This window comes from Rhinichthys klamathensis, unplaced genomic scaffold (genome assembly GCF_029890125.1).
Source record: "Rhinichthys klamathensis goyatoka isolate OS25496 unplaced genomic scaffold, OSU_Roscu_1.1 h1tg000136l_1, whole genome shotgun sequence".
Taxonomy (NCBI): Eukaryota; Metazoa; Chordata; class Actinopteri; order Cypriniformes; family Leuciscidae; genus Rhinichthys; species Rhinichthys klamathensis.
Window position 1 is genome coordinate 982,080 of NW_026606671.1, and position 24,091 is coordinate 1,006,170.

General features: G+C 39.3%; 1 protein-coding gene across 3 annotated transcripts in view; it reads left to right on the forward strand.

Moving 5' to 3' along the window:
* The window catches only part of ldb2a (LIM domain binding 2a), a 60,703-nt gene that overhangs the window by 13,601 nt on the left and 23,011 nt on the right, over positions 1-24,091 (forward strand). For all 3 annotated transcript variants that reach the window (XM_056257245.1, XM_056257244.1, XM_056257243.1), the window contains exon 2: positions 5,216-5,318. In XM_056257245.1, coding sequence (XP_056113220.1) covers positions 5,216-5,318 — 103 coding nt within the window. The remainder of the gene's footprint in view (positions 1-5,215; positions 5,319-24,091) is intronic.

Below are 24,091 nucleotides of genomic sequence, written 5' to 3' on the forward strand. Positions count from 1 at the left end.
TGTTATGCACTAGGACCTAACCTGAGGTCAAAGATCGTAGGTGCTGAGGTCATTGGTGGTGACTGTACAGCATTGATGGATCCCCCTGCAGGCCATTGACCTCAGCACCAGGAAGATGTTGAAGTGGAGGAGATCAATGAACACTCAAAGAGAGCAGTCAACACCTGCTGATACAAACACGGTTTGATAAACTCAGCTCAAGAGCATCCATCAATGAGCTGCAAAGAGATATTGAACTGCAGAGAGCTCAGGGAGTCGTGGGATTTCAATCACAACTACATGATTGTCATGCAATATGGCTAAAAAGGAGATGAGACTCACTGACCAAAGATACAGATCAACAAGATCTGTTTTTCAGACCTAAAAGGGAGAGAAAGAGACAGTGATTTGTAGGGCTGAGTTACGATTAATGACGAAATTTTGATCAAAATTGATACTTAAATCCCAAGATTGATTTCTTAGTCTATGCTGTTTTCGGTTGATGCGTGAACAAAACTTCACCAAACATTTGTAGCGTGCATCCCATCTAATAATTACAATAAGCTTTGTGCTTTGTTATATTTGATATGAAACAGTCTCAGCTTTCAAAATCTGTCAATTTTACCATCAAATTCAAACACTGAATCTTTAATGTGGCATGACAGATCGCTGTATTGCCTCAGTTCAAGCGCCACGTGAACCGATCACCTCTCCCTCATTACTTAGTTATAGCACGAAATAAACTTGAATGAACATCAGAAGGTATGTTGAAAGAGACAATACAACTTATTGAAATCTCTTATGTAATCGCTTAATCAGTGTTTTACCTGCATAAAGACGTCAATAAAACAGCTTGTAAACAATGTCACGTAATGTTACATTTACCTCAGAAAAGCCATTCAATGACCATAGCTTATTAGTCAGCTCGAAAAAATAACTCTAGAGAGGAGAATTTTTAATAAATATATCCATATTCATTATATTCTTGCGTATCATGTTAGTGATGTCTCATTTATTGAATGTTTGAATACATTTGTAATGAGAAGCTAATGTTATGATAGCCACCATTAAATTGTTATTATTATTGGAGAACCATTAAAAAAGTTGATATAAAAACTGCTATTTAACTGTGCAATTTAAATGTTAGTGTACATAGTGTACATAACATTGATAAAATTTGAACTGGTGAATTTTAACCTTTAATATTATAGTAATATACCACATGACAGTATATTTATACAAAATAGTTTATGAATCAGCTTGGGGATCTTGGGAACTGATTCATGAAATCTGTCAATACCCAGGCCTAATGATTAGAGAAAAGGAAGGTTGTTTTAACCTCAAATATTTGCAAATCCTCAAGAAACCAAGATGGGGGGAAAAAGCTAAAAATGAAGAAAACATGATTATCTGATGAAGTCATGCATCCTGCTGAGTGTGACTACAGGTTTATTCACACACATACACATGAAAACACACATACACAAGTAGAAAGCAAGGAAAAGAGTGTTAGCCAAAACTGTGTGTGTGTCATGGGTGATAGTGCTGTGCTAATAACCAGCTGTGTTGGACAACATCAGCCTCCTGCCTTATTGAATGGAAAAAGGTGTCAAAACTGATCATTCACTTACAAGTGACTAAGACAGCAGATCGTAATAGGGCCCTGACTCACTCCCAAAACGCAGAGCAGATGAGAACGCTTCCTCAGCGCTGGAAAACAGCGCTTCTCGAATACATGACTCGGGTGTAAAGGTCTCCAGGGTCGGCCACTGTGGAATGTGACGCTGCCTGAAGTCGACAGCCCTAATTGTAAACATCTGAGAGGGCTTGTGATCTGTCACCAGGCAACATCGGCTAGATGGCAACGTTGGCCTAAACGACGTCTGTTAGAATCAGAGCTCTGTCAATCACAGGACGCTGTGGAGTCTAATTTTACATACGCTGAGGATGTTCTCAGCTAGCGTGCCCATCTGATGGAGTGGCCTTAATTTAATTCAAGTGAATTAGTAAATATTTCCATTAGCAGTGGATTTGGAGTTTCTAGGTGCCCTGGATGTACATTATTTATAATGAATTTGGTTGTTGTTGTTGTTGTCGACTTTTAATAACAGTGCACAGGTGCCCTCTACATAACCAGTCTTTAATTAAGGAAAAATCTTGCATTTATAAGCTCTGGGCTCATGTAATTTGAATGCTAGATCGCAGAATGGACGCAAAATGAGCTTTTAAAGGGGTCATGAAAGAGGTCCACTTATGATGTTATCAAGATTTTTACATAAAAACCATCCTAATTTAGAAGTAGCCTACTGTAATAAGCTATTTTCTATCCTGTTTTTTAAGCTATTTTTTAAAAATAATTTAGTCGTTGTAACTAGGGATGCACCGATCCGATATTTGTATCGGGTATCGGGGTCGATACTGCCATTTTTGCCGGATCGGGTATCCTTCAGAAGAGGCCGATCCAAATCCGATATTGTGCGTATATATTCTGTGTTATTGTTAAGCCCAACAAAAGGCACAAAAACATTATAAAGCACCATAAAGTTTTCGTGCACTACATTATAAGTGTTCTGAAGCCATTATATATTATAATGTGAGATAGACATGAATATTTAAGTCATTAAATTCAAGATCACGTAAACTTTTCCATCCGTCAATCTGTCAATCATTCTTCATTCAGCATTCAAACAGCGCGTCGCGTTCGGTTACAGTCAACACGAGAACAAGATGATTCAATGTTACTATTATTATACTTGATCTGTAGATAAAGGTCTATGGTTTCGCATAAAACAATTTTATCTTGCTGGACTTTATTGCTGTAACTTAATCATGTTACTTTCTACCGGGTCAGGTGTCTCTTAGATCACACCAATGGAGTACAGTAGAGCACTATAATTGTTCTTCACGCGCACAGTAGGCTAACTGAAATTTAAAACTATTAAAAGAAAAGGCTAAATAAACGATTGCATAGATAGATACTGTATAATACACTACGCATCAATATGTATTTCCTTTGTGCTTTGAACTTTTCAATGCGGACTCGACGCGCGCTGTGACTCATGTTGCTTCAAGCGCATCATTCTGCGCTCGGGATGCGCAAAAGCGCTGTGTGCCGCAATGTATTGGAGCCTTTCATATCATAATACAGTGACGCAATGAAAGATTATTAATAGCCTTTCTTGTTCTGTCCTATCTATTATGTTCCTGCCTCGTTAAACAGCTGTGCTATACATTTAAAACATGTCTCAATTTTAGGCTATATATAAAATAATTTATCTTTTTGATTTTTGTTATCTTGTTTTTTCATGAATATATTTTACAACAATACAAAGAGCAATGTGTAACGTTTTACCAGATTTAGTGTTACACTTATTGTCTCTTATTTGTTCCCCACTAAATGTTTTTTTCACTAAATGGTCAGATTTTATACAAGTATACTGTGCACTCTTGATTTTTATAGATTACATTTTACTGCTGAATTATCCACTAATCTAGTTTATAATAGCATTTTTGTCATAGATTATGATCATATATTTTGATTTGTTTTTCTTTATAATGAAGTTGTCTATATTAAGTAGATTGTGTTTAATACACAAAAGAGTGATTATCAGTTCAACACACAGAGTTATAAAAATTCTACTTGATTAAAAAAAACTGTGCTGGTATCGGATCGGTATCGGGGATCGGTCGATACTCAGAATTTGTGGTATCGGATCGGATCGATTCTGAAAAAAGTGGTATCGGTGCATCCCTAGTGTAACATTGTTTTGAAAACTTTCGACGTTGAAAAATATCTTGCAACATAGTTGAAACATTTGCCTACAAAGTGCTACATTTATGCTTATTACATAATGCTTTATCAGTCTTGGTTGTGGAAAATTAAGCACTTTTTGAGTTACCACAGTTATAGTTGACAAAATTTGTCAACTATAACTGTGGTAACTCAAAAAGTGCTTAATTTTGATATTAATGATAACTTCATATGAATGGAATTAGGAATGAATGTGCCACTGTTTGTCACACTGTCATTCTTATAGGCTATTCATAGTTCATCCTATTCGATAAAGTGGAAAAACATATACGTTGTCGTTTGCAGTGTCGTGTTTTAAATAAAATGAAACCTGTTGTAATGTCTTAGATGACAAAACAGATGTCACTCACTGAAGCTTTTATTCAGGATTGAATGGCTTAGATCAAAACAATAACAAAAGCAGCGTTCTCTACATGCTTTATTCTCATTAACCACAAATGCTGAAGAAAAGGAAAGAACAGCAAATTACAACTATCACAACTATTCACAGTATAACTGCGGTGCTACAGTATAACTACTCTTGCAATGCTCAGACACATCTCTATCGTATTGTTGCTGGAGTAATCCTGTGTTTGCGTCTGTCTCATATTTACTACTACATGACATGTGCAAATCAGTGGGTGGGGCTAAAGAGGAAATTATGTAAAAGTAGACTTTGATCTTCTGCAGACACGGTCTTTCGACGAATTATGACGTAATAATGTGATCAAATCCGAAACTAGCCGTTTTCTAAGCTCTGTTTCAATAAAAGCTGAAACTCAAAACAAAGCAATGACCTCTTATATGTCAAAAGATCATGGAACATTTGATTTCTCAATTCATGACCCCTTTAAGAGAAGGAAGAAGACATCAGGGATGGCAGGTTCCGCTGAACTGATGTTCTCGTGGTCACATGAAAATTTTGTAAGCATATTTCATAGTTTTGCTTGGAATCAATTGTTTTATTTGTGATATTGCAGTGAAACATGCCAAATTGTGTGGTCATCATTTTTCCTACAAAGAAATTATGAACACATGCAAAAACAAGATAGATATCAATAAATGATTATGTTGTCAGTGTGTTTTTTCTTGTGAGCTTTTTTAAATAGTAAAATAAAACCTGTAGCTGATGTTGTTTGCCTTTTTTGACAAATAATTTTATCAGATAAATAACTTAACCAAGTTTAGTGTTTTGTTCTCCCCTCATATTTAAAATATTTTTAAAATAAATAAATATTTTCCTCATATTTTTATGGTTTAATTGAAAAATCGTACTGACCCCAAACTTTTGAATGCCAGTGTGTATAAAATCCAAAAACAAGTGGAGCTATACACAAAACATTACATTTTTTCCTCCTTTTAAATATAGACTTCTAAGACTGACAAAGCATATCTCACCATATAATTAACTCCCATTAATTAACCGTGACTCTCCTTCTTCCCCAGGAGAGTGATAGTCTGTGGTGGGATGCGTTTGCTACGGAGTTCTTTGAGGAGGATGCTACATTGACCCTCTCCTTCTGTTTGGAGGATGGACCAAAAAGATACAGTAAGATTCAAGCCTTTTTCTTGTGCCATGTTGCCTTGTCTGCAATTGTGCTTGAACTGGTGCCAGTTAAAAAAAACAAGTAAAAGAGTACATGATTGTGATATTGTCTATGGAGTCTGAAAATGTTGGAAGATACCAATTTTATAAAAATCAGTAGAGAACTTTGATTCAACTAAACCTGCCAGTTCCGGATTTTATTGACTTTTATTGCTCTTCCAGGGAACAAGTTTTCAGAAACTGTCCCATGAAAACAACACTGGTGTTAATCGCCTTCCTTGTCATATTGAGAACTATACTAAGAAAGTGTTATAATTGGTAAACTGACTCATTATTTTATCTGCAAGTCTGCTAGAATTTGCCACTTTAAAAACCATGAGAGAGTTATTGTTTCAGTGAGCTCCCTAATGTAGGTTTGGCTGTATTTGCTAAAGCTCTGCTAGTCTGTCCATTTTTATTTTTTGGTGGTGGTCTTTTTTTATCTTCTGCACACTTTCCCTAGTCTCTCTCTCTCTCTCTCTCTCTCTCTCTCTCTCTCTCTCTCTCTCTCTCTCTCTCTCTCTCTCTCTCTCTCTCTCTCTCTCTCTATCTCTATCTCTATCTCTATCTCTGATGATTTGAGCTGCGTTGTCTGTCCTTATTGAGTTCTCTGCTTTTGGTTAGTCATGCAGAACACTCTGCCTGTTGCAAAGAACGAGTGAGTCAAACATTGACTGAAGCCCCCTCCCTTCCCAGAGGTCTTTGTAGTGCTGCTAGATTCAGAAATATATATTTTTATTATGCCAAATGAATATGCCATTTCACTGTGGGCAGCATTACAATAGCAGCTTTATTTTCAAGTCATGGCAGAATATGTTTCTTAATTTTGTACAGTTTGAATTCTTATAATTGAACAAAGATGTAAAATTCAAACACTAAAATGTTTATTTTGTCATTTAAGATGTATTTTCCCCAATATAGTTTCAAAGGGTTTTTTTGTATGTTAAGTCTATATTTCAGAAAGTAAAATTTTGTAATCCTCAGATATAGTGTTTAAAAGTGGAAAGACCGAAATCTTGCATCGGCTCCAGAGGCCTAAAGGGAACCAATCCCCCATATCGATTGAAGGGGGAGTTCAGTCCGTCTCTTGTGACAGCTCATCTTTAGTCTTCAGAAATGACTCCTCTTAGTTTCAGCCACAAACATACACCCTCACTCCATCACTGTCACACACACACATACACAAGCACTGCATACTACATTTGCTCGGGCCCTTTATACATTTCTCGATCCTCACTCCACCAAGGATCATTAAGGATTTTCTGCTTCAGTATAGCCTCACATCAGTATGCTTGTTTATCCTTGCTTGTCTTTGTATGACATGTTTACAGTAATCACTGTTCGGGTTTTATTGAGTAACTCATTCCTCTGCTTTACATTGCAAGATATCAGATCAAAGATAATCTAATCCACTTTTTGTCTACCATGTCCTGATTTAATGTATTTACCTGTTTATGAATTATTTATTCGAAATAAGGTCATATCGTACGCATCCGGTGTCTCATTTTTAATGCACTCTCTGGAATACTTGATTCTGTGGTCAGATGTTTTACTAACCTGTATAATTGATTTGTTGTCCCTGGTAACCTTAGCGGAAGCTTTAAGATAATCTACAAGTAAACTAATAAAATAATTTAATCTTAAATCAATATGTACATTTATTTATTTATTTGGTAAGTAGCCGAATAAACAGGATAATGTACAGTCAGTAGCAAGTCATTATTGTAAATGGGTAATAACAAGGACTCTGATTGAACATATGTTTTGTTCTTTTAAATTTAGTCACACTGAAATAATTTATATTTTATGTTATTAAAATAAATACGAAGAATCTTAATAATATCTTTGTTTTAATGAATCTTTTTTGAAGGCTTAACATTAATATGATGGTTACAAAAATTCCATGTAGTTATAAAAACCCTCAGCAGATTCCTTCAGTACTGAGAAATTTCCTCAAACCATCTCTAAACATTTCAAAATATCCCTTACAAGCAGAAAAACAAGAGGCATTGAAGTTTAAGATGCAAGGACTTTGCACTTATATACACAAACATGTACGATGTAAGATGTGGGCGTTATTTCACCGCAGTACCATTGTGTAGGGATGGATAATGGATAGATTATTGAAATACATTAGTTTAAATGCCCTCATGTTCTCTGTCTCTATTCTATTTCTCTCAATCTCATTCTCCAGGACAAGTCTTTTCCTTCTAGTTCACTCTCATGTCTTGTCTCCTCTGCTTTAAAGTAATAATGTATCATAATGTATATGTATTTGTTTAACATTATTATATATTTATATCTATTTTAATAAAGTAATTAAAAATTATAATTTATGTATAATACATCCATAACATATTTTACCCAATATTTTTGTATACTATTTTATGCACATTAGAATGTGTCATTAGCTTAGTGAATATTAGTTCACAATATCAAACCCCATTGAAATCAATAGTGGATCAAGTCCCCTGCGTGCTTCACGTAAGAGTGTGGAGCGTGGAGCTGCTGCCATGTAGACCGTTCCAAATCAGTCACTTGTGCATTTCCATTACGCCTTAGAAGGCAGCTGTGTATGTTAGTATGTAGGCTAGAGACGGAAACTCACTTGTCTTTGGAATAGGGCTTAGAATGTATGTGACTTCATTTGAAATATACCACCTCATTTATCACCTGAAGATAGGAATCTTACAAATGGACATTTTGGCTCATTGATCTGCAGCACCTAAACCTGAACAGAAGACCATCACCGATACTATAGCCTGTTTCTGTTTTTTTTTTTAGCTGATTCCTGAAATACTGTGAAGTGCTTTAGTTCAGTTTCTTCTTCACATTTCTCCTCATGGACATTATTAGCGGGGGAATAATTAATATCTGATCTGAAACACTGTTCTTGTTTTGGTTGAGGCAAGGCGGGGACGAATTTCAAAGCGTGATGCAATGCCCCTGCAACTGTGACACCCTAGAAAACTTCCACCACTGAACTGAACAACACTTCATCAGACAATAACAAACAAAACAAAGAGGAATTTATTAGCAGATTTGGATGGAGACTGGAATCTGCTTTGCTTTTGGTTGCCGTTGCTTTAGAGTGACATCTGCGATTCAATGTCAATTCAAGTCAAAAAGCTGAGGACATTACACTCATTAATCAGGTTCGAATTGAAATAACAAACACGTTATAAGCCCCAGTAAAATTTCACTGATAAATTTCGAAGATGATTACCATTTATCGACCTGAGAAACTTGACAATAATTCCAGCAATCATGCCATGTGTTCTTTTGTATTCTGCTATAAGTTTATACAGTAAATAAGGGCTGTCGATGCGCAAAACCTAAGTAGATCGATGCTTTGGGAAACTCAGCCCAGAACTTGTGATGCCCGATTTGAATTTGGATTTTATGATGAACAAATGCATGAGAAACTTGTGAAACTGTATTACAGGTAAAACATTTTCCATCAAACAGAAACAGTATCAAAACACCAGCAGTGTACAGGGTACCCTCACTGTACTGCTACGTTAGGCTGCTTTTTTTAACTAAAACTTGCGCTGTTATTGGGAGTTTTGATAGTGGTTTGTAGCTCATAGGTACAGTAACGTTACACAATAGGAGTAATGAAGAAAATGTAAAAATGTTGTTCCCAAAGTGACTAGAAATTGAACACTTTATGCTGTTGTTGATGCATGACACCCGTGCCTGCTACAAAATTGTTACTTGCTGGGTGGCCATTGCCTAATGCTAATATAAAGCTGACATGCTCTTTTACATTTTATTGCTTTTGAACGTCTTTGTGTTTGTTTGGAGTTACGAGCGATTTAGCTCTTTTCATGTACTGTTTTTCACCTATAATATCTGCATAATTCCAACGTCACACACACATCACTGTTTCTGGGTCAATAAGATGCCAAAAGCATGCAACAAATTATGCTAATGTACACTCACAGTGTGCTGTAATACTATCAAAAAAATCATGATCCAAACCTTTATCGCCATACCAAAATTTCAAATGGCCAGACAGGGATTCATTTTTTATGAATCATTCAATTATTGGTGTCCGGGATGCAGTGACCCCAAAGAATGTATATACACTGTGAGTTTTAATATGCTTAGCTTAAAATGGGTGAAATAAATAAACAGTGCTCATAAACAGCTGTTGAAGATGGTATTCTCAATTGAAACAGTATTCCTTTCGTCGTGGCTTAAAGCAGATAGTGCCTCCGCATTCATCCCAGTCATCTGCTGCTACATGCTTTTCCAAACCACAATTATGCTTCTGTGATTTTTTTGCATGCGGAGTCTAGTCATTTCGATAGGAATTCAAGTTGGTCATGTGAATTTGTTGAAATTTTGCTAATGTGACCACACTTCTACTGAGAACAGGCAGTACAGAATGAGATATGAGCCGTTCCCACAGTACTCAAGAAACACTATCCATCTATCCATCTATGTAAAGGCTAATGTTTTATGTATTTGTGTACTGGAGAAGAGTGCCTTATTCTAGTATTTGTTGTCATCTTTTGTAACATGAGAATTTTGTCCAAAAAAAGCACACACATAGCTACAGTAAACTTTACAACCTATAAGTTAATGGAAATGTAATGTGATGCACTTACTGCCTCAGATGTGGCCATTTTAATGATGGAAAGAACATGTATGTCTGAAATTCGCTGGTCAAAAACCTTGTAACTCCATTGATTTTGCTTGATTTTGGTACAATGCTAATAATGTAATGACACCTGCAAGTGTCTGACCATAATCAAGCCACAATATAACTAAAAATAAGCCACAATATCAATAAGACTGTGTTTAATTATTTAAAAAATACAGTGTTTTTTCCACTTCCTGAAAAGTAGTGGTTTCGGGCATACAAGGTTTCCACCCGACAGCGATGATATCATTCATTTGAAACATTTTAATTAATTGCCAGTCCTAGATTACATAAACCTTTCAAACTTTTTTGAGGTGGAGAGTCTATTGTTTAAGATGACTTGTGAAGGAAAACACAGAGACCGAGCAAGCTGTGATTGACAGTGTGGGGGGTTGAGCAGGCTCAGCTGCAGTCCGGCGCTGGCAAAGACACAGGTCTCCGATGACTGACAGCCCAAGTTTCAAAACAACCTCGAGATGGTCTCTGTGTGTTTTTATATGAGCGCTCTCGTATGGTGTATCTGCGGGTCTGGATTGATACCGTCGAGATTACAGAGATGTTAAATGCATCTGTGCACTGGATGAAAATGTATGTGTGTGCCTAATGGCACTATTTCTGAGCATATGTGTGTATGTGTGTGGGCAGCAGGAAAAGAGAACAGCTGTGTGATAGGATGGGTCTTTCTCTGCTCTTCCTGCTGTCTCTCTTCCCAACTCCTTATTCAATAACAAAACAATACCGTACTGTCCGTCTTAAACCACCTCCGGATCAGCATCAGACTTGTGCGCGTGTTTGCGAGAGCATGTGTCAGTGTGTGCCTGATTCATCCACTGCCATGATACGCACATCTGTATCCTGCTCTAACCTCGTATTAATACAGATACACAGAAAAGTGTATCCCTGAAAAGTGGTCGATCATGTCAAACAGGTAACTGGTTGAGTGTTTACCGTGTCCATTAAAGCTCTCTGAAATGAGCAGGGCACTGTTATTGTAGTGTGTGTGTGCATGTGTGTTTTACCCAGGAATGGGGGCAGACATGTAGTCACACTGCATGGTAGATTTGGTAAATACAGAGTCATGAAAAAATTAGGAGTTATGAGGAGCCTGGTGCACTTTTGAGCCTAGAACCTTCCAGAAAGTCAACATGGCCCATGCATAATGAACGTGAGGCGCTCTCTTCTTATACACTCAGAGACCTTATGGAAAGGACACACAAGCTTTGGCAAGTAGTTTGTAGACGTACACAAACTCTTGCAGAGACACATATCTAGCTATATTGATAATGCATGCATTTGGTCAAGCTCTTATAATGGACTAATGTAAAACTAATGGATGGAGGATATATATGTGTGTCATCAGGATATTAAATGTTTATGTAGCTCTGTTTCCCCTCCTCACCGCTGTTGTGTGCCGAATGTGGACTCAGTTCAACCCCCAGCTTCTTGTTTTCCTTTTTGTTCACTCCTGAACTCCCTCTTTTTTTGTTTTCTGCTGATGTCCCCAAAGTCCTGTTTCCCCCATTGACTGAAACATATATCTTCTGCGAAAAAGTTCAGTATGGTCACCAGCATATTTACTTTTTGACATGCCAGTCTTCAGCAAGGGATGTTGATCAGACTTCTTCGCTAACTTAACTAACTGGTCAACTAATGTCACCAGCCATATACACACTCAACCCGATCACACTAAATGTGTCTCTATAGCACGCAGTGTGTTTATCGTGTAATTTATACGCGAAAATTAGTTTTTACGTGCATAGGATACGCATGAGTTGGTTAGGGTAGGTTTAGTAGTGGTGTGGGGTGCGTGTGTATTATACGTTTGGGTAGAATTAGTGGTGTGGGGTGCGTGTGTATTACACGCAAATGAACTGCGGATCAAATGCACGCGAAAACTGCGTATCATATGCACGTAAAAACTCATTTTCGTGTATAAATTGCACGATAATACACAATGCGTGCTATAGAGACGCATTTACGTGAGAACAGGCTGACACACTATAGATATTAAGATATAGAGGTTGGGATATATAGAGATATAGATGCGTTGACACAGCGTTTCGTTCCTATTTTCAAGGAACCGGGTTATATAGTACATAAACCTGAGACTTTTGTTTTACATTTTTTATTTGTTTATAATCATTCAAAAGATTTTTTAAGTCTCTTATGCAAACCAAGGCTTCATTTATTTGATAAAAAAATACAGTAAAAACAGTAATGTAGTGAAATATTATTGCAATTTAAAATAGTATATTTTAAAATGTAATTTATTCCTGTGATGCAAAAGTGAATTTTCAGCAGCCATTAATTCAATCTTCAGTGTCACATGATCCTTCAGAAATCATCTAATATGCTGATTTGCTGTTCAAAAACATTTCCTAATCAGTGTTAAAAACTGTTGTGCTACTTAATATTTTGTGGATTTTTTTAATGAATAGAAAGTTCAAAAGAACTTACGGAAATCATTTGTAACATTATAAATCTCTTCATTTGATCAACTTAATGCATCATTGCTGAATAAAATTATTAATTTCTTTTAAAATAAATCTTATTGACCTTAAGTTTTTGAACAGTATAGTGTATATTAAATTGATATATGATCAGTTATTTGGTGGTAAAAAATAATTAATTAAAAGTAAAATAAACATTAATGTGATATAGAAACCAGATTTGTTATATTCCTTAAGCCTTTATCTTTGTACTTTTTTGACCCTCCTTCCATAGTACCCTCATTTTCTGTCGATCTCATCCTCAAGCATTCTATCTCTTATTCTACCTGATGTGAGGCATTGTTCCTGTAGGCCCGGCGTCAGGTGCACACAGCAGTAAAGTCGGAGGTTATTTAAACAAACCCGGCAGGGAACCTTCCCTCCCAGTTCATAATTCACTCAAGAGGAATGGGAGGGTGGTGTCGGATTGATCGTGGCACAAAGGGAGGAATTACCTCTTGGAACAAGACTTCCCACATGCTCTTTATCAGCGGCAGAGACAAGGCCATATCTACAGCATCATCTTGAGCCCAGCAGAGGGCTAAAAGAGGCTTAAATGTTGCACTGAATCCTGACAGTGACAATGATACAGGCTTCAAGAGTCCTGTGGTGTAACAGAAACTTTGGAGATGTTTCATTCTGACACATAATAATTGATGAAGAGATTGTCTTGGATCACATTGTGCCCATATCTTCAAAGTAAATGTGCTCCTATTGCGAACAAAAAGTTGGTGTTTTACAGTGTGATGCTGTAGGAGAACATTTTTATGTTCCACAATGATCTTTGAATTCTCTCCAATATGTTCTTTAGTATCTACTTTATGTACTGGTGCTTTAAAGAACCCAGAAAGTTTCTTTGTTCTGTAATATTTAGGAGAATGTTAAAACAGTTTTAACAGCTTGACTCATTAATACTAACACTTACTATTCTATATATTTATATATATAAAAAAGATTTGCTGCGTGTACTGTGCTAGACTAAGTGGGACTAGTCACAGCACTTGCATATTGTTGCCCTATTGTTGGTTTGATTGCTTATATTGTTCTCCTCATTTGTAAGTCGATTTGGATGACACTGACAGCATATGCTAAATGATTAAATGTAAATGTTTTTGTCCATGCTATAAAAGTCAATGGGGTTCAGTTTTGTTTTGGATTACATTGACTTCCACAAATGGACAGAAATTGTTCAACTGTTGCCTTCCATGTTTCGTGATTACAAATGTAAGATGCCAAAACTTTGCTGTAGTTATTGCGATAATTTAGGAATTAACTCCATCATTTATCGTATTTGATACAGGCTTAAAAGGTCAAATGTGAGAATCAATTATGATCAAGGTCAAATTTCAATTATTTAGCACCTTAAAAACAACATGAATGATGACCAAAGTTCTGCACTACATAGGATAGAGCATCATCCTGCAAAAAAACTAAGAATAATATACAAATAAATACTATTATTATCAGAAAAGATCTAATAAATATAATGCAGAGCGAAACCAGACTAGGAAAATACCAATATAACCAAGTTATGAATTAGCCTGAGAGAAAATATACGTTTTAAGAGATTCTTTAAATGCAGATATCTGAAAAAGAAAACCTTAAGAAAGGGAAGGTAATCAAAAGCCTTGGTGCACGTACTGAAAAAGCCCTGTCGCCTTTAGTTTTTTATCACAATTTTGGAACAGTTAGCAGCAGAATGGAGGCTCAAAAGATCTGATATGTAAGTTTTAGGTGAGAAGTAATTCTGGCATATAAGCGTTACAGTAATCAAGCCTTAGAGATTATTTTGTGAATAACAGTGATCATACTTTTGAGGAACGTTTATTTGTTTATCTCTCAGTCATCATTGTATCATATGTTTTGCCATGTTTTTATATGCATTTTATGTTAGTAGTCTTCTATACTTTTATAAAGGTCTAATTGATTTACATTACAGAATTTCACCTTAATTTTTGGCCATGTAAATATCTGCAACTGACCAAATTGCATTTTTGCTCAGTTTGGACCTCTAAATAAAATTGAGGTGTTTTTCCCCCCTCCTTAAGATCTAAATATTCTCCTATATCATAATATATGAGCCGTAAAAGCCTAATGTAATGTGATACTAAGCACACAAAAAAACATCCAAACTTTTTAAAATATTTTGTCTAAAGGTTCAATAAACTGTTCCATTTTTTTGATTATTTCATATGTCAGGCTTTACATGGTTAAATGTGTTTTTCACTTCCAAAACTTTTCCCCATATATATTGCCATACTGAAAGTGCAACTCCAGCTGTCTCTTATTTAGTCACTGTTTCCATGTTGATGGAGGATAGAGATTTCAATAAATCAAATCTGGAAGATGATGGGAAGTCATACTGGTTGATACGGTATTGGTGGCATCCGTCCGGGAGCCCTTGAGGAAGCATGTGCCCCATGAGCAGTGTAGCTGGGAGAGAGTGTGGGCCAAGCCAGCCTCTCCTGAATTATGGATGGAGGGGAAAGGGGGGAGGTGTGGATCAGGACTCATGGGAAAAGCACAGCACACATTCAGACACACACACACACACACACACACACACACAAAGGCAGTGGTGTGAGGCCAAGCGTGTTGTGAGGGCGGTTGTGGGTGAGTGGAGCTGTTCGCCTGTGTCTCGTTTTGGCGCGGATGTCTTCAGGGATTACCGCTGAAGAGGGGAGAATTCGGAATCTATCAGACAACCTCCCTCTCTCGCTCTCTACCCATCCTCCACATCAATGAGAACGAGATGTGATGAGTCAGAATATTCTCTGTGGTGTATCACAATCACAATATTTTTATCTGCTGGGTCAGTTTTCCAATCAGTCACCGTCGCACAGATCATTTGAGACACTCTGACCTCTAAAATAACTCAAACCCACATTGAGATATGACCAAGAATTTTTTTAGTAGTTCACCTAAAATGTAAAATTAGGTCAACATTTACTTATCCTCTTGCGTGCCAAACCTATATGCTGTTTTGTTTTCAGTGGAACACAAAAATATATATTTTTTTTGGAGAATCGTTATGTGGCTCTTGTTAAACTTCAGTTCATAGTGAACATATTGAATCTGAACATATTGAAGCTCCAAAAAAAGCAATAAGCAGAATAAAAGTATCATAAAAGTTGTCGATATGACTCGCAGAAAACATCTCGGTTACTAACGTAACCTCGGTTCCCTGAGAGTATAGGGAACAAGTATTGCGTAAGTTAGCTTACGCTATGGGAAAAACTCCTTTTCTCGAGAATATTGAAGCCACATTTTTTAAAACGCAGTGCAGCTGCACAGCAGACATATAGCTGACCGTCTAGCGCGCTCATTGGCTGTGCTGCGGCAACTGCACAAACCTATGGCGAGGAGGCTAAGATGCGCGAACCAATCAGGTCGCTTCACGCCAGGGTGCGTCATAGGCCGCCAGTATGGACGTGGCTTATAGCTATATTAGCCCTCATTTTCGCCATAGAATTCAGGTTAAATCAACTGAAGCGATCCCCTGATCGAAACACAGTAGCACGGTGGGTTACGCAATACTCGTTTCCTACTCTCAGGGAACCGAGGTTACGTTAGTAACCGAGACGTTCCCTTTCGAGAGGTCTCTCGTATTGCGTAAGTTAGCATACGCCATGGGAACCCCTTTCAAAACGCTGTGCGTGCTTAAAAACTTTGCCCCAAACTATTGCCTAGGGCCAAGTGCCCGAGGCTCATAGAAGAGTAAAGTTATGAGTCCTAATAGAGGCCAGACCAGTAATGAGCCGTATAAAGGGCCAAGCTGTACCTGTGCCTTGGCTTAAGGACAACTCTGGAGTCGTTGGTAGGGATGTCCCGATCCGATCACGCGATCGGAAATCGGGCCCGATCACGTGGTTTCAGACTCGATCGGAATCGGACGTTACCTCCCGATCAGGACTCGGATATATGTAAATTAGGGGTGTAACGGTACATGTATTCGTAATTATTGAACCGTTTCGGTACTAAGGCTTCCGGTTCGGTACGCATACAAACCGAACGATTCCTAGGACCATTTTTCCTGCAGACAAAATCCGCGCTGGCGCGATCACCACAACGTTGCGCAACATCAAATGGCAAACGTAATGAAAGCGGAACGAATCTTCGCTACTCATTGTGCTTCACGGACCGTTTATCAGTTCGGACCAGCAACATCTGTGCAGCGCGAGATCAAGCGACACTGTGCTGAGAGATCCAGTGAAGAAAACATTTGAGTTCGCCACTGAAGTAATAACATCGCTGCGAGATCTAGTGAGAAGCATTCACATTTCTCTGTTATTAACCGTAGATCTCTATTAGATGATCAAACAGCGCTGACGTGGACACCAGGAGAAACATTGTGCCGTGAATGAACATGGATTTAATGTTGCACTTCAAAACTCAAATATTATATAAATATATATTTAAATGTTATTTTTAATGTGATTACCAAAACATTATTTGTTCATCCTTCAAAGATTACCCCCATTTATAAACCTGAAAGTTTCAAGATGTAGGAAAACTCAAACTTATTTAAAAATAGTTTTTCTTTTAATAAATAGGACATTTCTCTGGCATTTCTTTCTTATTGCTGTATCGCATCAAACCGCAAATTTTGTGAACTGTTACACCCCTAATGTGTATCTATATTCTCTTTTTTTTTTTTTACACTTTTAAAACATTTTTATTTTTTGTTTACATGCCTGCCGGGTATTTTAAGTTGAGGTGCTATTTGTTTTTATATTAGACTTTTTTTCTATATTTACTGTTGCACTAAAGTCCAAAAGTGAAGATTTTATGTTATTTATTACTTGATTGTTCAAGCTACCTCACAGAAGTGCTCTGTTTGTTAACAGAGTTGTTGAATGTTAAAATAAGGTGAATTAAATAAAAAATAAGGAACATCCTGGATCTGTTTTTTCTCCCTTCTTTATTCTTTTTTTATGTATTATATAAGTATCGGATCGGGACTCGGTATCGGTAGATACTCAAAATCAAATGACTCGGACTCGGACTCGAGGGCCAAAAAACCTGATCGGGACATCCCTAGTCGTTGGGCCTGAATTCAAGGCAGGAAGCGCTCACTGAGAGTGCTTGCAAATCACCCACTTTCTTGACTGATGCCAGTGCTAGCAAGAGAGCAGTTTTGAGCGAAATAGGCTTCAGGTCAGCAGACTGAAGCGGCTCGAAAGGGGCTCCTTTCATGGAGAGGTCCCAGATAGGTACAGAGGGGGGTCGAGGCGGGTTTAGCCTTCTGGCCCCTTTGAGGAAGCGCAAGACTAGGTCTTTCTTCCCAGTGATTGCCCGGCCACATGAAGTGCTGCTCTGGCCGCCACATATACTTTGAGCGTGGAGGGGGTGCGACCCGCGTCCAAAAGCTCTTGTAGAAAGGAAAGTACCCTTGTCACTCCGCACGAGTAGGGGTCCAGGCTCCGTGATGTGCACCAGCCGGAGAACACTGACCATTTTAGAGCATAATGACGCCAGGTTGAAGGCGCTCTTGCTTCAGTAATGGTATTTAGCACCCTTTCCGGGAGGTTCCCAGATACCCGTTGAAGGGCCATACATGGAGGGCCCACAAGTCGGGACGGGGATGCGAGATCGTCCCTTTCACCTGCGTGAGGAGGTCTCTCGGCCAAGGGGCTATTTACAGCAGCTGAGTCAACTTGGAGAACCATAGCTGGTTCTTCCAGAGAGGGGCTATCAAGAGCACTGCACACTTGCTCTCCCTAAACCGTTCGATGACCTGAGGTAGCATCGTGACCGGAGGGAATGCATACAGCGGGCGGCTTGGCCAGTCATGGGCCAGCGCGTCCCTGCCCTCGGAGAAAAATGTTTGGCAACGAGCGTTGTCTTCTGAGGCGAAGAGGTCGACCTCTGCCTCGCCGAAGATGCTCCATATCAGCTGAACCGTTTGCGGGTGCAGAGACCATTCCCCCGGGGGGACATTGTCTCTGAATAGCATATCCGCACCCTGGTTCAGAATGCCTGGCACGTGCTCCGCTCTCAGCGAGCGCAGGTTGAGCTGGGCCCATAGCAACAGGTGTTTGGTCATGGTGTGCAGGTTGCTCGACCTGAGTCCACCTTGGTGATTTATATAGGAAACCAATGACATGTTGTCCGTCCGGACCAAGATGTGGTGACCTTTTATGTATGGGAGGAAAGCTTTTAGTGAAAGAGTGACCGCTCTCATCTCTAGACAGTTTATGTGTAGGCGCCTCTCCGGGCTCGACCAAAGGCCGGAGATGGGCCTGCCCTTGTATAGGGCCCCCCAACCTATGTTGGAAGCGTCTGTCGAGATCACTTTCCTCTTCGAAATCACGCCCAAACTCACGCCGGACTGATACCAGCCGGCTGCTTTCTAAGGAGCCAGGGCTCTAACACAGCCGTGGTTCACTTTGATGCGTAAGTGGCCAGATCGCCACGCTTGAGCCGGTACACGGGGTTTTAACCAGTGCTGGAGGGGACGCATATACAGTAGACCCAGCTAGAGTACTGATGATGCTGAGGCCATGAGGCCTAACATCCTCTGCAATCTCTTCAGAGGCGCGCAAGCGCCTGCTCTGAACGATGCCGCTAGACGCTGGATGGTGAGCGTTCGCACTGACGTAAACTGTGCTCTCATCTGTATAGAATTTATGACTGTCCCCAGAAAAGATATACTCTAGCTGGGAGACAGTGCGCTTTTGGAAGCATTGATCCTGACACCTAGGCATTCTAGATGGCTGAGGAGCCAGTATCTGTGAGTTATTAACTGCGCCTCCAATTGGGCTATAACCAGCCAATCATAGAGGTAGTTCAACACTTGAACTCCCCGTTCGTGAGTTACGTTGCTTCTCACTGATGTCTCGACCACTGCTAGAAAGCGCGGGGGTCTGCGAGCAAACTGTAGCGAGTAGCCTCGTTTTATTATGTTCAATACCCATTCTGATATTCCGAGGATGGCTCTCCAGCCGCCTGAACTAAAGAGGGGACTGGGAGATGTGTAAAAGGCTTTTTGGAGGGTGGTCCGGCCGCGGCAGGACTCAGCCACTCTCTTTTCCTTCCTGTCATCCGGGCTAGGAAGGCTTCCGAGGCTCGGGGTCCAACACAATCTTGGGTCGGGGTCCCCGGCGCTCTGGGAACTGCTGTTGTCTCGTTGAATGAGAGCAGTGATGGACTTCAGCCGCTGGGCGGGGCTGAGAGACCGGTGGCGCTGGCTTTGCTGGCTGAGGGAGCGGCGCTTTCTTGTGGCGGACCGAAGAAGAGCTGGAACGTTTAGGGAGGAAGTGGCGCATTGCTTGGGACACTTTCTGTACCTCGGTGAAACGCTCCGCGAAACCCTTTACCGCTGGGCCGAACAGGCCGGTGGTGGAGATAGGGGAGTCCAGGAAGGCAGCCCTGTCTGCATCCTTCATCTCCGTTAAGTTCAACCAGAGATGTCGCTCTAGCACCGTCAAGTTCGCCATGCTTCTAGCAATCGCCTGGGCGGTTGATTTAGTGGCGCGCAAAGCCAGGTCTGTGGCGCTGCGCAGGTCCCTGAAAGCTTCTGGGTCAGGACCAGACTCGCCCATAGAGCGGAGAAGTTTGGCCTGAAAAACCTGGAGGACAGCCATGGTGTGAAGCGCCGAAGCAGCTTGACCAGCGGAGGCGTATAAGCTCGGCCAGCGAGAGCTGAAGTGGTACGGCAAGGCTTAGACCGGTGAGTTGCTTTAGCTTTCCATCCCATAGCGGTGGCAGGCAAAGGTGCGCGGCCACTGCATCTTCGAGGGGGGGAATTTTCTCATATCCTTTCTCCACAGCGAAAAAACCAGGAAGCCGGCGTCCTCAGAGCTGCTTAGCAGGTGGCTTGTTCCGCTGAAGGCTTTTCGGCGGCGGCGGTGAAGGCTTCTCAACTGGAGGTTAGCGAAGTGGAACTTACTGAAGGAGATTAAATCTGAATTCTATGGCGAAAATGAGGGCTTATATAGCTATAAGCCATGCCCATACTGGCGGACTATAATGCGCCCTGGTGCGAAGCGACCTGATTGGTTCGCGCATCTTAGCCGCCTCACCATATGTTTACAGTTGCCGCAGCACAGCCAGTGAGCGCGCTAGACGCTCAGCTATATGTCCGCTGTTCAGCTGCAGCTCCCGTGTGCAACTTTTCACGTGTGAGTTTTTCCCATAGCGTAAGCTAACTTACGCAATACGAGAGACCTCTCGAAAGGGAACTGTCAGACTCATCAGCAGGAAGACCAACCCAAGCGTTTGGGTTGTTCAGGCACTCCAGACAGACATTTTGAGCTTAACCAAATTCTTGTTCGCCCAATCGACTATGTATATGTCATCATTTCATGTTAGCTTTTTTTTTTTTTGCCCAAAATATTTTTTTATTCTCTGAGATCAATGCACTTTGACGAAAGTTTGAGTGATAGGGAGAAAGGAAGGAAGAGAGAGAAAGAGGGATTGAATTAAAGTTTTATGAAAGATGAATATTTCATATTCTGGGCACTAAATTCCATACTAGTGCTGTGTGTGTGTGTGTGTGTGTGTTGCCATTCTCTATGTTATAGTATATACGTATATACAAGTAATTTTGACCTTGTGGGGTAATTTTTTGGTCGTGATATGTAGTATAGGGGTAGGGTTGGAGTAGGGGGATAGAATTTAGTTTTAGTATAAAAACCATTACGTCTATGGAAAGTCCCCATTAATCATGGACACCCAACGTGTGTCTGTGTGTTCATTTAGGTTCCTCCTTAACTATTTCCTCACTTATTTCCTTGCCTTTATATTATCAAGGTGCATGGAACCAGATTTATATTGGCAAATATACAACCAATTGCTTATATTTAATTATGTAAATGAAAACAGTGGCATGGCTTATTACTAGACTATACTTTTGACATCCCTGGAAATTTTGAATTGCATATTGTAAACAGCAGAATTATTTCAAACAGAGGTTAATAGTTGATTGAACTGGAAACTAGCAAATGATCAGATAGATAGCAAAAGCACTACACAATCTTTTGACAAATCATTCTCTCTGGTATATATTATTATTCTAGTTTCACCTCTCCAGGTTCTCCTCTGAGAGGGTAAGGCTGTATATTCTCAAATCTCTATTTGAACCCATACCTAATCGTTACCTATTCATAATTCACACTTTGAATCTAACTGTCCCACCAGAGAGGGTAAAACATGGAGTCATGGGAGCTGCTTTTGCATTTTTATTGTGTGTGTGTGTGTGTGTGTGTGTGTGTGTGTGTGTGTGTGTGTGTGTGTGTGTGTGTGTGTGTGTGTGTGTGTGTGTGTGTGTGTGTGTGTGTGTGTGTGTGTGTGTGTGTGTGTGTGTGTGTGTGTGTGTGTGTGTAAGAGAGGGAAGGAGGGAGAGAGGGAGAGAGGGAGAGAGGGAGAGAGGGAGAGAGGGAGAGAGAGAGAGAGAGAGAGAGAGAGAGAGAGAGAGAGAGAGAGAGAGAGAGAGAGAGAGAGAGAGAGAGAGAGAGAGAGAGAGAGAGAGAGAGAGAGAGAGAATGTAAGTGTGGGTTGTGTTTTGGAATGGAGCGATTGTCCCCAGAGAGATAATTACTGACAAGGAAGGGCAGGGTGAGAGCTGTTCTTCTCTTTTTTTAACCTTTTTTTAAAACCACATTCTTTTTGGAACCCTGACTGTGAGTGTCTCGTGCCAAATGAAAATGTTGGATGCTTCTTCCAGTCAGTCAATATTGAAGTCAAATAAGTAAAACCGCAGTTGTGGTGTTTGATAAGTTCACTGTTGTGCCGAGCTTTGACACCCTTTCTTCATTTTTACTTTCTTCATAGTTTGTTGCTACAACCTCGTAAGTTCTTACAGCGCACACTTTATAAATAACAAGTTATTTGTAATGGTGGAAATAAAGTTTAGCTCGCTCATAGCAGGCAAGATTGTGCACTTTTTGGCCTGCTGTTTGGAAAGTCACAGTGTGACCTAAAAACTGGGTGCAATATTCCCTTCCCATAATGCTGAAGCACAATTAATGATGCTGTTGTTGCAGTTCTTTTCAGCATTTCCTCAGTTCTAAAAATATTCACCTGTTTTTTAATGGGATCTCACCCGGGGAAAGCCATCCCAGCCACTGTTCCAAAAACTAGTGAGATGCCTACTTTTTGAAACAAACAAATTTGGGATAAAATATATTTGATATATCTATAAAAATATGAAATCAAATTTATCCAAAACCACAGTAAAGACCTATATATTGTTAAAAAAAATTATATCTAAAAATAAATGCTTTCTATTCATCAAAAATTCCTGGGGAAAAACTGTCACTGTTTCCACAAAAAAGGATCATGTTCATCACTGAAGACTGGAGTAATGACTGCTGAGAATTCAGCTTTGCTGAAGGAATTAAGTATAAACGAATATATTTCGAAAAATGTTAATATAGAAAATTTATTTTAAATTGTAATAGTCAACAATATTACTGTTTTACTGTATTTCTGATCAAATAATTGTAGCATTAGTGAGGATAAGAGACTTCTTTCAGAAACAAAAATTATTTACCAACCCCAATTCTATTATATATTAATAATAGAAATTAATAGTTTGGGGTAAATAATCATTATTTTATTATTTATAATAATTATTTTAAACTATTTGTATTGATTACTTTTTAGTATTGAATTAATTGTGTTTATAGTCAACATTCTCTACCTTCATCCGCCATCTTGTATTTATTTTTTCCACCTGAATTTGTCACGGTGCCTTATGGGATTGTCTTCACAGTGAAGAAGCGTCAAAATTAAGTTGCCTACATTATATGATCCATAAAAAGACAACTCCCATAGGTTTCAGAACTGAGCGTGTAAGTGGCTTTATTATTATTATTTTAAAACCTTTCCAGATGTTTTATAACATAGCTCTGTGGTTTTAGGTTTATAAAATTAAAAGTGATGAAGTATAGGTCAGACTTAGCTTTTTGGAGGTAATGCACTTCTTTTTCCTTCTCACAATATACTCTTTTCCCAGCATGCTTTTTTACTGCAGAGCACTGCATTTGTTCTATAATCATACCAGAGCAGGCCAAACCGTGATTTTATTTCTTCTGTGTAACACCAAAAGATGTTTTGAAGAGTTATACTGGTTGAACTTTTCCATATATTCAGTCGCCTTGAAACCTGAGGGTTTAAAGCTTCAACAAAGAAGCAAAAACATCATATAAGTGATGCACATGACAGTGAGCTCCAGTGAGCTGGAAACCACTGTGACCAGCTGTGATTCACAGTGAATTCAAGAACTGATTCATTTTTAAGATTTATGATTAATTGAAATGATGAGATTCAATAGGTTCTGATTGAAAAGAATCTGATTGAATGCAGCAAGAACATAATGTCAAAATTGTCAGTGAATACGACTTAAATGTTGGCATCACATGAAGCCCTTGTATGACTTCTTCTGAGGACTTAAAAGATAGTGCACTAGTCATATTGACCACTTTTATGATACATTTATGGTGCTTTTGTTGTCTTTTTGAAGCTTGAAAGCACCAGTCACCATTCATTGTAAATGCATGGATAAGAGCAACTGGTGCAAGTCTTCAGAATTTCTGAAGATAGAAAGTCATATGGGTTTAGAACGACATGAGGGTGAGAAAATAATCACAATG